Genomic DNA, 15,793 nt, shown 5'->3' with positions numbered 1-15,793 from the left:
ATACTGGACTGGTCTTAGATTAGGAGTGGTAGCAGAAGAGAAATAGGTGTATATAACTTGGAGTCATATACAGTAAGAACTGTTGATAGATGACCCATTAAGGCCAGAGAAGAGAATTTGGAATAAGGCTTCCAGGTTGGAAGTTCGAGCTGACTAGGTGGTGATATCATTTACCGGCACCAGGGAAGCCAGAACAGGTTTGGAGATGGAGTTGGTCAGGTTACCGTTGTCACGTTAGAGGTGCCTTTCAGATATTCATGGAGGAGATTTCTAGTAGGTAGTTGAATATATAGATCTGAAGTCAAAAGGTGGTTTTGGCTGAAGACAAATATTTGAAAATTGTCAGCATGTAGAAGATATTTAAAACTATTGACAATGGATGACGCCATTTAGAAAGTGTGTACTCTGGGGAGAAGGAGGATATTTAACATTTAATGGTTGGGTAAAGGAGGAAGAAACTGAGCAAAGAGGGACCTGTGAGGTCAGAGGAAAGCCAAGGAGAGAGTACCCTATTGTAAAAGCAGAGTGGGAAGTGCAGACAGCTAAAATTTGTTTGAGTGTTCTGAGATACATATAAAATATACCTTATGGAATTATTCTTTCCTAGTTGAAGTTGCTAATTTAGCTGTTTGATAAAACTGGTCATTGCTGGGTACACAAGAGTGTAAAACAGTTCAGAAATCCAAAGTCCTATTGCTCATTGTTTTAATTAGAATAAGGAAGGATATAGCTTCAAGTGAAAAGAGGAACTTTGGTATAAGAAACAACTTAATGTGAAACAGTGTCTGTTTTGTGCATGGATGTCTCTTGTGTTGTGGTTCCTTCTTACTGAACTGGTTGGTTGGTTCACTGATGAAAATTCACACAAAATGATTTTTTTTTTTTTTTAATGAGACATGGTATAAAGTTTTTGGCTTGCTCTTTTGTTTGCTCTATAACATGTAGCAGTTTTTCATCTTTCATATTAATTAAGAAGCAGAAATCTCATGTTTTGAAATACATGTATCCATACAAGTTAAGTGGAAAGTTTGAATATCTGTTTGAATATGTATATGGCTCTTCTTTGAAAGGAAAAAGAAAAGAAGGGAAGGGACTTAGTTATGGTAATACAAATTTATAAATTTCTTATCTGAAATCTGGGGATTACTGTTTTTGGAAATCAGAACATGTCAGACTTTAGAGAAGTAATATGACTGTACCATAATATTGTATAGCAACACCGACTGTCTTTGGTGCTGTACCTTGTAACCAAACACATTAATCTTTTTTGCAGTAAGTAAAAAAAGATAATAAATAACCTTATGTCAGTTCAGATTATGTTTTGCCATACTCCGAGTTCAAATCAATTCAGATTTTGCTGCCAAATAAATTTAAAAGGCAAAAGTTTTTTAGAGCTTTTGGCTTCTAGGCATGCAGATAAGGAATTGTGGGCTAGAAGAGCTCAGTGCTTACTGAGGGGAGTTTCTAAGTGTCATATGAAGGCAACAGAAGGTAAAGCCTTAGCCTCCTTGGGCTTTTTTATGCCTCCCTCTCTCTTTCTCCCTGTCCTTCTCCTCTCCCTTCTCTTCCTCCCCTCTTCCTCCTTCCTCCTCCTCCATTTCTTCTTCCTCTGTTTCTGTCTCTTCCGCCTCCTCCCCTTCTCCATTTCCTCTTGTCCATTTCTTCCTCCTCCTCCTCCTCCTCTTGTTTTCATCTCCTCCTCCCTATCATTATTTCTTCTTCCTCCCCATCTTCTCTTCCTTCTCCTCCATCATCTCCTTCTCCTGCATCTGTTTCTCCTCCTCCGCCACCATCTTTTCCTCTCATCAGGTCCTCTCTTCCTTTTTCTCTCCACCAGACACAAATCACGACAGCCTGCTCACGCTCTTAGTTTGTGTTCTCTAGTCCTTTTTAAAATGTTCTTCTTGTTCTGGTTCTGCACCAAACCAGTGTTATCTTTTTGAAACATTCCAGTGAGAACAGAGGTGTCAACATAATTATAATTTATAGGTTACTTTCTGCATTTGATCCTTTTTTTGTTTATTCAGTAAATCTTAAAGCACCTATATGGATCTCAGGTAATTTTTTTTTTCTGATTTATAGTTCACCAATGATCCTTTGAGTTGTGTCTACTCTGTTGTGCCTGTCCACTGAATTTAAATTTCAGTTATTTTTATCTCTAGAAGTTCTGCTTGATAGTTTTAAAAAAATTGGTGTCACTTTTTAATAATTTTCTCATCCCTGAAGTTATTTCCAAGCTTGCCTAGTAAAAGCTTCCAAGTATAGACATTTTATGGTCTGTGCTTGATAATTTTAGGATTTAAAGTAGATCTGTTCCTATTGTCCTTTTTTTTTCTTCTATTTATTCTTGCTCATGGTGTCTTATTTCCTCTCATGCTGAGTGACCTTTGGAAAATTATTTTGCAAATAATTTGAAGCTAGAGAGCTTCTTCTAGGAAAGTTGTGTGTTTGCTTTGCCTGCTACTTGGGAATACTACAGGGGTCAACCTCCTGAGTTTAAGGGCTTGAGGGTCTTGACTGCCCGAGCATTTGACCTGAATGAAATACGCCATTTGATTTACTTCTCTGTTGTCCTCTTTTGAGAAGAGTTTGAAAAGAATAAAAGACTACAAGAAGTTAAGGGCTTACTTATGGTTCACCTTAACTTTGGGAGTACAGTTAACCCTTGAACAACTGTACTCTTCCCCCCATGCAGTTGAAAATGTGCATGTAACCTTAGACTCCCCCAAAGGAGGATTGGTTTTAGGACCCCTGTGGATACCAAAATCAGATGCTAATTTCTTCTGTATAAAATGGTGTAGATCAGTGCATACAGTAACCTTCCACCTATGTAGACTCTCAATTGTAGATCTAAACAGCACAGGTATTTATTGAAAAAAGTCCACGTATAAGTGGACCAGCGCAGTTCAAACCCATGTTGTTCAAGGACAACTATATACTCGTTTGACATACCATACCAATTTTTGGTGAGAAGACTGCCCTGTAAGAGTCTGCATCTTATGTGGGTTTTGAATTTTGTTCCCTTTGCTCCACAGGCGTTCAGAACAAAAGTTCAAATATAGCCGTTTTATTCTTATAGTTCTTACTATTTTGTCAGGTATTTATTGTTTTTCAGGAGATATTTTTAAATGTATAATATATTTTATCCACTAATATAGTTTGTTTGCCTTCGGAGTTTTGTTTCAAATAACCTATTAATGCTTTTACTGGAGACTAGAAGTCTCTGTACTAAGTAATATGCCACTCTGAGCATTGTTCCACACGTTGGAGATATGGCAGTTGGCAAAATAGACAACAGTTCTCACCCTAATAGGCAGTACCTTTCAGTGAGAGGAGAGAAATAATAAGCATAAAATATATGAATGGTAAGTGCTAGGGAAAGAAATAAAGGATGGTGGGGTAGGGATAGAACAGCAGTGTCAGAATTTTGGAAGGTTTACAATTTTATTATCCAGAGAAGACCTCTTCGGGAAAGTAATAGATGATTCACGATTTGAAGGAGGTGAGTGAACAGTGTGGCTAAGAAGGGCAAGGGTATTTTAGGCAAAGGGAACAAGTGTACAGGCCCTGGTATGAGTCACAGCAGGGAGACTGATGAGGCCGGATTGGAGAGAAAGATGGATAGTGAATCGAAGATGAGGTTAGAGAAGCCTGCGTGATATCCAGTATCTCATAGGTCTTGGAGTCCTGGTGGGCCTTTTTATGGAGTCATAGGAGGATTTTGAACAGTGAGTGACATGACTTTGTTACACTCAGGACACATTATGTTGAGAAAAAATTCAAGGGTGGGGGCAAGGGTGGGAAGTAAGAGGAGTTAGCTATGTTATCTTGGGGTTGTTGTAGGTAATGGGGTTGGTTATAGCATAAACAAGAAGAAGTTCTGCCCACTTCAGTCCAGCTTTTAGTTCACTCATAAAAGTATCTATTTCAGGAAATGAGAGGTATTAGGAAGAAATATAACTGATTTGTTTCGATATTTTATAGTTATTAAGAAAATATTTTTAATAAAAGGGGCATGTTCTTTTAGGGTATGCCTCAACCCTACCTCAAAATGACAGATTTATTTTAGTTATAGATTATAAATTTAATTTAAATAAGTACCTGAGATTTAATGCAGACTTGCTATTTTTTTTAATGCATTAAAAGATAATGGCCCTGGCTGGGGTGGCTCAGTGGATTGAGCGCTGGCCTGCGAACCAGAAGGTTGCTGGTTCAGTTCCCAGTCAGGCCACATGCCTGGGTTGCAGGTCAGGTCCCCAGTTGGGGAGCATAAGAGGCAATCACACAGTGATGTGTCTCCCCCTCTCTTTCTCCCTCCCTTCCCCTCTCTCTAAAATTAAATAAAATCTTAAAAAAAGATAATGACATAAAAAAGAAAATACTTTTAAGCCTAGCATTTTCTAACCTCTAAATAAATTATAAGCTATTTTTTAATTGGGGGCTTGTGATGACAATAGTTTATGAATTCTTTTAGCTTATAGTCCAAAAAAGATATAACTTTATTGGAAGTGGGTAAAAATGTATTTCCCTCTATGGTTGTAGACTTGCCTATTTTTCTTTTTAGTTTTTCATTTTTTTGTTTCATTTTTTTGATTGAAACTGTTACTGGTTCATAAAAATGCAGGGTTCTGATTTAGGGTTTTGGATTTACCCCTTTATTGTTGTTGAAAGTCTCTGTTTCTAGTAATGCTTCTTCAAACTGCTTTGTATGAAGTTGGTATAGCTATGCCAGCTTTCTTTTGGTTTGTGTTGGCATTGGTCTGTCTCTGTCTCTGTTATTGTACTTTTAATGTGACCTTATATGTTAAGTCTCTTTCATTTAAGCAACTTGCTTTAAAAATTATGTCTTGGTCTTTTACTTGGAGTGCTTAGTTCATTTACATTTAAGGTAGTTATTAATATATTTGGTCTTATTTTTGCCACTTTATTATTTTACCTACTTGTTTTAGCTTTCCTTTTGTCTCCTGCTTCTTTTCAGTTAATTATTTTAGTTTTATTTTATTACTTTATTTATGTATACATTTACTCTTATTTTAGTGGTTGCTCTATTGCAAGGATTGGCAGACTATTGCTTGCAGGCCAAACCCAGATGCCCTCCTGTTTTGTACATAAAATTTTATTGGAACACAGCCACACCCATTTGTTTACATATTGTGTATCACTACTTTGGCACTACACTGGTATAATTGAGTAGTTGCACAGAGACACTATATATACATATGGTTTGTAAAGCCAAAAGTATTTATTATGTGGCCCTTTATAGACTAAGTTTGCCAGCTTCTGCTGTAGGGCTGTGGTTCTTACATTTGATCATGCATCCGAACCACTATTTAGACTTGTTAATACACAGATTGCTGGGTCCCTATCTCCAGAGTTTCTGATTGAGTAGATTTGGGGTAGCATTTGAGAATTTGCATTTCTGACAGATTGCCTGGTGATGCTCAGCTGCTGGTCCTGTACTACATTTTGAGTACCATTGCTCTAGAGGTTACAATATATCGGCAATACATCTTTGACTTATTGCAATCTAAAATAAATTACTGTAGCTAGGGAAGTTGACTACTTCCACAATAATGTTAAAAAGCGTTAGAACCCTTTAACTTTCTTTGTTTACCTCTTAGGAGTACTATTTTATAATAATCTCACACTGGCAACAAGTCAAATGTCCATCAATAGTAGAATGGGTATTAGTAAATTGTGGCATATTCATCAACTAGAAAACTGTAAGTAATGAAAATGAACCTTGCACACATCATATTGAGTGAAAAGAAGCCAGGTACCAGAATACCTATTCTATAATTCCTTCTACATGAAGTTCAGAAATGGGCAAAACCAACTGACAGTGTTAAAAGTCAAGAGTAGTTAGCTTTGGTAAAATTAGTGACTCCGGGGGGTTGGTGAGGGTGCTGACAGGATGCTTAGAACGATCTGTTGCTCTGCAGAGTGATTACACTGGAATGCCCATTTTGTGAAAATTCATTGAGCCTGCATAGTTATGATTTGTACACTTTTCTCTGCCTTCTTTTGATAAGTTAAAAACTAATTTCTCAGTAGTTTGAGAATGTAAAGAGTTAAATTTTTTAAAATAGTAGAGACATTTACTTTTTTCAATTCTTATGTGTTTGTAGGAACAGAACACTGTTTCCATGGGAACTTCTGGCTACTCAGTTATTCAGTACTCATCTTTCTGTAGATTTGTATGTCTGCTGCCTCTCTTAGCTACGTTTTTTACATGGTGGTGACCAAAAAAAAAAAAGTTTATTTGGAATTGTATTAGTGTTTTTAACATAGCAGTCTACATAGAGCACAGGTTTTAAATAATCCAAAATTACTCCCTTATTATGCTAAGAAAGAGAAAAAAAAATTTTTAACTAGAAGATGGTACTATTTTTCCTCCAAGTTGTGCTATTTAAGAAAAACACTTGCTGACATGGAATGTGGCTTTATATTAGGATATCTATTTGATTCTCTTATTTCTACTTAAACAGTCTTTTAACACTTGCTTTGATATATTTCTTTTAAATATATATTTATTGTAGGGATGACTAGTCCCCTGTGATTTGGGTATTCGCATTGGTAAGGGAAGCAGACTGAAAGGAAGAGATTCTGGTGTATTGATCTGAAGCCTGTGGGAAAGCTGCCTCTCGGCCTCGCCCATCTTGGTTGCTGTGGTTGGATTGTGCAGGGTCCTAGAGAAAACCAACTTCTTAGACGAGTAAAATGCGTACATCTTGTGGGGGTGGGGGAGGAGATAGGGGTGCTGCATTGCATACCAGGAGATGATACTAGTGTGGTCATGCATAAATATTCTAAAAGGAGCTTTATAGAATACTTTAGAGTCCTTTATGAAAACAAATTGTTCAGTTCGGTTTCTGTGACCTCAATAAACAGCAGATTGTTAGATTACAGAGTTAATTGTGTGCACTGATGAGCACTGTGATATTCCATGTTTTACTGATGCAATAATAAGGACACCAGCAGAATGAATATTGCATAAAACCTTATTTCCTGTTTGTATAAATTTTTATGTGAGCTAAATAAGAGAATACAAATTTAGGTTTATAAACCTTTAGTATTGAATGCCTTTGAAATGTTGATACAGAATAAGGGCTGCAGCTGCCTAGAGAATTTTTTAAATACATGGAGAATTTTTACCTTTCATCTGGCAGTAGCTGCCATAAGATGATGTCACCTTGTAGCTGATTGGCTGTTACAGTACCTAGGGCAGGGAAGAGAAAGAAAAATGCCGGCACAAACCTCAGTGGTGGTTCTGTGGTTGTTTCTATCTATTTTTGATAGAATCTTTGATTAGTATCAAATCTACTGTATTTGGCCATGTGAACCATTGGGAGCATCCTAGGGTGAGGAAAATTAAGAGCTTTGAGAGGAATGAGGCGACTGATTTGCAAACGGATCTGTGATTGTAAGTTGCAGAATCTGGGTGTAAGGAATAAGGCAGGGTGTGCTGGAAGATGCACTGTGGGAGGAGCTGGCAGAAAATGCTTACATTACTAGCAAAAAAATGAAAAATGCCTTTTTTATCTTTAGAGTTAATAGATTTGGTTTTATGTTTTGATTTTGTAGATATAGGTAGTAAATATGTTAATATTGCAATCTGATTTTAAATTAAACTGGGCAATTTTATATAGTGTTAGCCAATATATAAATGCTTATTCAAAGGAGCTTTATTTTATACTATATCTCACGAAGTTATGATTTTATATATATAGCTTTATTTGACTTTTGAGTCCTGTGGAAAATGGAGCAAAGCTTAGTTCTCCTAAAATACATTTTCCTAATGCTTTGTACAGATAAAAGCTTTGATGATGAAGAATCAGTGGATGGAAATAGGCCATCATCAGCTTCTTCAGCCTTCAAGGTTCCCGCACCTAAAGCATCCGGAAATCCTGTCAACAGTGCAAGAAAGCCTGGTTCAGCAGGTGGCCCTAAAGTTGGAGGTAATGTAAATCCATTTCAGATCTGATGTGCCCTTGATATAGCCACACATACTTAGAACTTCGGAGGAATGTGTTTATTCATGACTGCAGCATGGTTGCAGATCTGGAGTCTTTTGCCACATGCAGAAGAATGTGTTGCCTTTTTGAAATGTTTGAAATACTATATATTGCTGGTTCCTGTCAGAGCATATGTGAATTAGTGTTTTCTTGAGCATATTTATTTTGCAGTTGCTGTTTTTAAAGGGAGATATTTAAGGGAGTTTTGGGGTGTTTCTTTTTTTTTGTTTTTTTTTTTTAAGGAGGAAGCAGGTTTTTAAAAATTTGGCTGTTTTCAGATGCTATAAAGAAATATGGGTTTACTTTATGTTTTTATGCATTTTTCTAGGTAGGAGGCCTTGAATTCTACACATTAAAAAAATAGTTGAAGGTGTTTGGGTATTGAATCATTTGTCACAATAGAAAATGGGTGGTGGTCAAGTAAAATTGCCTCAAAAATGGTTTGTGGATTAGATACTAATAAATAGGAAAGACAGGTTTTATGCAGTTACGCTACACATGGTGTATATATTTTAATCAGATTAGAGCTGTTTCTAGCATACCGTATACTTTAGTATTTTTAAATGTGTATTTTTTTTAATATACTAATTAAAACACCATCAGTACTTTTCAGGTGCTAGTTTCTGCCATGTTTTTCTGATAGAGTGAATCCTATACAAATAAGGGTAAATATTTAATACCAAAAGGACAGTCGTTTTCTTTCTTTTTTTTTTTCGTTACTACATTTGTGTTTAAATTTGGGAAGAGATTATTGTTATGTATGATAACTGGTGGGGAAATCATAGTCTTTAGGAGTTGTTTTTTCTCTTTTTGTCTATTTATTAAAAACAAAAAGGAAATAAACTATGTATTTTTATCAGGTTCTGTAAATTATGTTCTCTTGACCTTTCTATACAACCAAACATTATTTTTCAAGTCTCGTGATCTTCTGAACATAGGAGAACTATCATAAATATTTCATTTTAACTATCTTTCTAACTAATGTGTTATATAACTAGCAAGAAAGGTGGTATGGTATATGTATACATACACTTACATATGTATGAATAAGTATATTTATATATATGCATCTACGTAAATAGATAAATAAAATGCTGTGAAATAGGAATATCTTACTGATTTCTCTGAATATTTTGAGTAGTTTATATTTTAGTATTTTAATTATTTTCTGTTTCTTTGCAATTATAGGAGTGTATGCTCATCCAAATGTTAGTTATCATATTCTAGTACATATATTTTATTACACATTCTTATCTCTGGTTAATTATGCCATTCTTGGGGGGGGAGAAGGGGGTAAGAAGGGGAAGGGTCTAGTCAAAGAATATGTATAAATGACCCATGGGCATGGACAACTGGGTGGAGACTGACTGTAAAAAGGAAAAAAAAAAAGCATGTGACGTTCTGTGGTTTGTTGTTCTGTAATAGTGCTACCCTTAGTTATCACAAGGGTAATGTTCATCCTTAATTTTGAGTTACAGATTTCTAATCTGTGATTTTATCATTACTATTTCATGGAACTATCTTATTTAACTTAAAATGGATAATATTTGAACTGCATGGTGATAATACATAATGTTGTGAATCTGAGCTGGTGGTTTGTAATTCTGTTTTTCATGTTTTACTTTATTTTCTTAGATCGAAATTGATATTGTAGTTTAGCTACCAAATGTCACTTAATTCTGGTGTTAATTAAATTGATAAAATCAGATATTATTTTTAGGGAAAGAGACTTTCTTAATGCCACACTGGCCCATCACTACCCAGCTCTTCTCTGGTTTGTGGTCCTACCAGATTTTAAAATGTTAGGCAACTTTTGGATTGTAGTAATTAATCACTACACTACATTAATCACAAATTAATATAATCATCTAGGCAGTGGCCCAATTGGTAACACTAAGGGAAAGACCTTCATTCATTCTTCCTCCTGCTTCTTCTTTTGGCAATTGTGGGTTCATTCTATGTTTGTTTTTTGTCACTGCTCATTTAGGTTCGCTGCCCATTTTCTATCTAAGAAAAGATCTATTGGCCAGAGGATATTGTTCCTTCAGAAATTAATGTGATTCTTGGCTGTCAGTCCTTTTGTGAAAACTTAACTTTAGATTTTCTGTCCTCAGCAGAGACTTATTGATTTTTAAATTAGTTGTAGAAAGCTTTAGTAGAGTTGTAGAATCTTTGAGTTAGAAGGGACATAGGGAGTCAGATTGTTCATTTTACTATTCAAGAATAGCAATATCTTTCAAAATATTCCTGATAGATGATTATGCAGCAGCTGATTAAAATAGTATGTGATCATAGATTAAAATGTGAAACAAAAAGCACCTGCAATACCACTACATGTAGAAATAATCGACTGACAAATTATGATGTACTTTATTCCAATTACTTTTATAATTAATTTTCCAATTATTTTTAAACATGCAAATAATTTCTTATAGGATAGAATCGGCATCACTCATTGTGTAGTTTTATATATGTTTTTTCTAACTTATATTTTACCCTGAGCATTTTTTCATTGTCTTAAATTATTAATGGCACCCTATTCATGACTAAATAATATCTAGGTTTCTTTCAGTATTTTCTGCTGTTGTAAACTGTGCCATTATTCTCCTATGTATATCTTTCAGCACATCTCTAGTAATTTCCTTGGAATAAATTTCTAAAGTTCACTAAATTAAAAGATGCAGGCATTTTTCATGTTCTTTCAGTTTGTTATAGTGTCCTCCAGAAAGGTTATAAGCCTATTTCAATTCTAGATAAATTAATTTTTTAATATTATATTAGATGAATTATTTGTTAGCATGATACTTTCAAATACTTGAGGGCTGCCCTGTCTCTCTTTTTGACTATTCTGTTTTCTAAAGTATACATTTTCTTTCTCATAAGTTTATATGGAATATAATGGTGATCCAGTCCAGGCAGTTCATTTGCTACTTCTACGTATATAATGAACACATGGCATGATGGTGGATAGAGGTATATAATAGTGGTATAAACCAGTCACAGTTCGCTGAGTTTAACACATTTCTTTCAGATGAGATTACCAAAATACAAATAAAGTATGCCTCTTTGGAATCCTGACTGAATCTACTTTTGAAGTTTTAGAGTTTAATTTATTTCTCCCAGAGATGTACATATGTTAAGATCAAAGAGATGTATGCTATTTTTAGCAAAGTATCTTATCCAATTAATTGAATAAATAGGGCCTGTGCTTAATCTTTAGTGTGTATTACTGTTGCTTCTGTTCTTTGGCTTAGTGTTCCAGTCTGTTCTCATATTAGAAATGTGTGGCCTTTAAGCCAGGGAAAATTAAGTGAAGGGGGCAGGACTCCGTGCAAATATATTATTACCATAATTATATCATCACAGATGATGATATAATTGGTATTATTTATAATTAGTACCACTCTGAAGTTAGTGATTTGTCATTGAGACTTGTATATAATTATTGAGATACATCATTGACCAAATTATTGATTCTCAAAGTTCTGTTGTTCTCTCTCACTCATTCAAGTGGACAGATTATTCTTTCTTATTCCCATCTTATATCAAAGACTATTTTGAAATGGTTTTAACTTCAATTCTTATAATTTAGGTAATTACCACCTTTTCAAATTCAGTAGTACTTATGCATCTATAAGATATTTAAATTTGTTTTACTTCATTTATGTTTGACATGGGTTTTAAGAATGTCTGAATACGTTTTCCTCAAATTATGCTGATGATGTCCATTTTTTCCTTTCATGCAAACAACAAAGTCGTTTTTTTAACAAAAGAAGATTATGAAAATTGGTACATATTTAATAAAAACAAATCTCACAGAATTTGTTGTTAAATCTTGGAATCCAATTTCTTAACTGGTTAACCTCAATTTTTTTATTTTTGAACTTTATGTAAAACCAAATAACTTTTTTGTTCATGTTTTGTTTTATTCCTCTTTTTCCTCCCCTTGTGACGGTAAAAGATACTAAATGTAGAAGATTTTTAACTCTGAAAGAGTGGGGTCAGTGAAGATGATCTGATTCCAATTCAGATGAAGAATGAGCCCCAAGGAGTTAAATGATGTATCCAAAATCAGACAGTTAGTTGTTAGCAGAGATGAAATGAGAACTCAGTGCTTGGCCCACTGTCAAGGGCTTCTTCTTGGATCATCTCTGGGCTATCCCCTAACAAATAATGCATGTGATACTTCTTATTTTTATCGCCTATGGCAAAACAATAGGACTTAAATTTGGAATTTAGGGATTGGCCAGTCACCATTTTGTCATAAATTACTACGGATCCCTTATCATTGGCTGTCCATCATAAGATACCCTGGTGCTATCTTTCTTAACTTTGGTTTTAAGGTAAATATGATTTGAGTTAGCAACAGATGCTGTTATTAAAATAAGTCAATGAGTTACCTACGTGCCTGCTATGTATAAGAATGTATGTTTTACTGTAGTTCTTTTCATTGACTTCCGTTCTACCTCTTGCACAAGACTTATAGCGCTAAAGAAATTTCATTGTGCATGGTTTATTTTTTGAAGCATTCAGAATGTTTAAGAATTGAGAAAACATATAAATAGCCAAAATACTTTGATTGAAATTAATAGGCAAACTGAAGACTCAAATCTCTCCATAAATAAGTTATTTTTATCTATAGATATATAGAGCCTACTATGTGCAAGGCTTCATGTTAGGCATTGAGAACATATGGAAAGTTCTAGGTTTTAAATTTATAAAGATAATTACAATAGCTGTCCATGCTTATTATTCCATCAACCAGCATTAGTATTGCTAGTATTTTGGTCTTTCCATATATCATTTGCCTACACATTTTGACTGAGATTTAGGTGCTAGAAAATTAGTTTCATATAGGTAGGCAAATTGATTTAAGGTTTGCCTTTGAAAAGAATGAAGTAACATTAATATAGATCGTTCATGTGAGTTTTTCATTAGTTAGACTTATTATACCTGATCCATATAAAATAGAAGTTTGTAATAACTAGAATCCTAGGCTTATATTTATCACATACATTATAATATAGTTGAATGGGTAAAAAAGCATTATTTCTATAATGGACATGTTGTGAACTTAATTGTTTTCATTAACTCATCATGTTTTTTAGAACCAGTTTGTTTCTTACTAATAAAACGATATGCATAATTTGTTTTCTAAAAATATAAAAGGCATACTCACTGTTAAGTCAGACAATGGAGAGGTGTTTGAAAAAGCTCTTGATGATATTCTGCCTCTAATCTCATTGCCTTGAGGTAACCAGTGGTGAATTTCATATGTATCCTTCCACATTTTACTCTGTGTTCATTTATATAAGTATTCAGATTAGATTTTATTTTTGCTCACATACTAATAAACATTTACAACTTACTTTTTTTTAAACAAAATATCTGTTCATCCTTCAACGTTAAGAATGAGAGTTATTGCATCCTTTTAGTGGGTGTACAGTATTCAACATTATTATTGTACCGTAATTTAATAAACTGTTTCCCTGTTAGTATCATTGAGGTTGTTTCCAACTTTATGCCACTACAAGGAATGCAGATTTCTCTGTACTTACATATTTGGAAATTATGGTGCTTCTTACCTGTAGGATAGATTCCTCTTAATGAGATTGCTCAGTCAAGGTCGTGTGTGTTTTTAATTTTAATAAAGACTTTTACCTTCTCCAGCATTGAATATAACAGCCTCATTAATTATTGCTATTTTGATGGGTAAAAAATAGTGATTCCCTCTTTTAATTTGCATTTTCTTCACCCACTGTTTACCCAGCCAACAGCCATCAAATATTTACTGAAAACTTTTAGTGTGCTGCTACTTCTGTAATCTTTGGGAAATGTCACTGAACAAGAGCAAAGACCCTACCCTCCTAGAGTTTATATTCTAGTAAGGCTCAGAATATTTAAATCCATTACTAGGAATTAACATATCCTTTTCTATATCTTACATGTTGTTATTTGCCCTTTTTTTTTTTCTTTTAAATTCAGCTGTTTTGTCTTCTCATTGATTTGCTACAGTTTTGAAAATATGAGGCCTTTTGTTCTGTTGTTAAAAGTTGCAAATATTTTCTTAGTCTCTCCTTTGTCTATGGCATTTTTAAATCAAAATTAAAATTTTTTGTTGTGGTAGGAAAATATCTATCCTTTTCTTATTGACTAGCAAATTTCCTGTCTTCAAAGAAGGACTGTTGGGTTCAGTCTCAAGTTTATACAGTAGTCTGATTTATTCTAAAATATTAATTATTTTACCAGTAGTTTAGTCACAACATCTGGAATTTATTTTTGTATAAGGTAACAGTATGTCTATTTTAATTTATTTTTTTATGCACGGGCAATTAATGTCCATGCAACTAAAAAAAAAAAAAGAAAATTACTTCACTGAATTGAGATACTACTGTATGTATTTTGCCTAGTTTATGTAGTTTCTTTTATTCTTTTTTCTGATTTATTTATTATCTGTACCTACTCTAGCTTAGAGTGAGTGGTTTCTCAATCTTTTTATTATGAAAAATTTTGAGTGTATAGCAAAGTTGACACACAGTGAACACATCTCACCTAGATTTAATAAATAGAATTTGCCATGTTTGTTTTAATTCTGTCTAGATATAGTCCCTCACATACTTTTTTAATCTCAACTGCAAAGTTAATTACAGATATCATGACATTTCTGTCATAAATATTTAATACACGTTCTAAGACTTAAAGGCGTGCTCCATTGTAACCATAACACCATCATATACAAAAAAATACCATAACATGTATGGAACAGTTCCCTTACCAATTTTTACAGCCAAAATATTAAGTGTTTTGAAGAGTCTGTGCCAGTTGTCTTTCAGATTATCCCATGTTCTGGATTTGTCTGATTTCTTTGTGATGTAACTTAACTTGTTCCTTCAGCCCTTATATTTTCTGTAAATTTATTCTCGAACTGTATACTTCCTTTTAAGCACTTCTCTTCTATATTCAAATTTCCTTAGATGTCCTAAGAATTTTTTTTTTTTTTTTAATAACTATAGATTCTTTGGGGCCAGGGGGGGAAAAGTTTGTCTCAGTTTCTTAGTTCAAAATGCCCTCTTCTGTTAGTATAGTGAAATGCAGCTTTTTAACTAAATGATGCATGAGGGGCTTTCTGATTCCGTGATACCATTTTGTTTCAATAGAGTCTTTATCTTCTATTTCTTCATTGTCTTTAGCCATGAAACTTGGAAAGGGTGCCTCCCCCTTCTAAGCACTAACTTACCTATGGTCCTGGGGAATCTTACACGCTGCCTGTGCTCCACCACTACTGAAACCCTCCTCTCCCAAACTATTTTCTCAGATTTTCCTCACCAGTGAGGACTCTGTGGTTGACGTTGCTGATCTTAGATGTTTATATTTCTTCAATATAATTTGTAATTCAATTTGTAAAATGAAGTATGAAGTATTATTTGTCTTGTATTACAAGTACATTCTGTGGGTAATTTTATTTGCCCTTCTTTTTGGTCTCTGTGGTTTTTGGAGTATTTATTTGAACATTTGATTTGAATTTTGGATGACTGCTGTTTTCCCATGGGGATCATAATGTCTACTATAAGTTTTAATATTTGGTAAGAAAATACCATTTTTAAGACGATCATTCATTATCTCAGCATTTTATTGAACTCTAGGATATTATTATTGAATAGTTTCTACTTTCCCCATTGATCTGAATTATTTTTTTGTCATATATCAAAGTTTCATATATTAGTGTGTCTATTTTTGAACTTCGTATTTTGTCCAAACTTGGTCTATCTTTGCACTAA

At 34.0% G+C, this 15,793-nt stretch overlaps 1 protein-coding gene across 30 annotated transcripts in view; it reads left to right on the top strand.

The window, feature by feature from the left end:
• CLASP2 (cytoplasmic linker associated protein 2) overlaps positions 1-15,793 on the top strand; it is a 150,145-nt gene that overhangs the window by 37,859 nt on the left and 96,493 nt on the right. For all 30 annotated transcript variants that reach the window (XM_090284448.1, XM_090284447.1, XM_090284455.1 and 27 more), the window contains one exon: positions 7,812-7,958. In XM_090284448.1, coding sequence (XP_090140574.1) covers positions 7,812-7,958 — 147 coding nt within the window. The remainder of the gene's footprint in view (positions 1-7,811; positions 7,959-15,793) is intronic.

This window comes from Furipterus horrens, unplaced genomic scaffold, assembly GCF_987537825.1.
Source record: "Furipterus horrens unplaced genomic scaffold, mFurHor1.1.pri manual_scaffold_7, whole genome shotgun sequence".
Taxonomy (NCBI): domain Eukaryota; kingdom Metazoa; phylum Chordata; class Mammalia; order Chiroptera; family Furipteridae; genus Furipterus; species Furipterus horrens.
The sequence above is the reverse complement of the archived record's forward strand: the minus strand, read 5'-3'. Positions and strand labels throughout refer to the sequence as shown.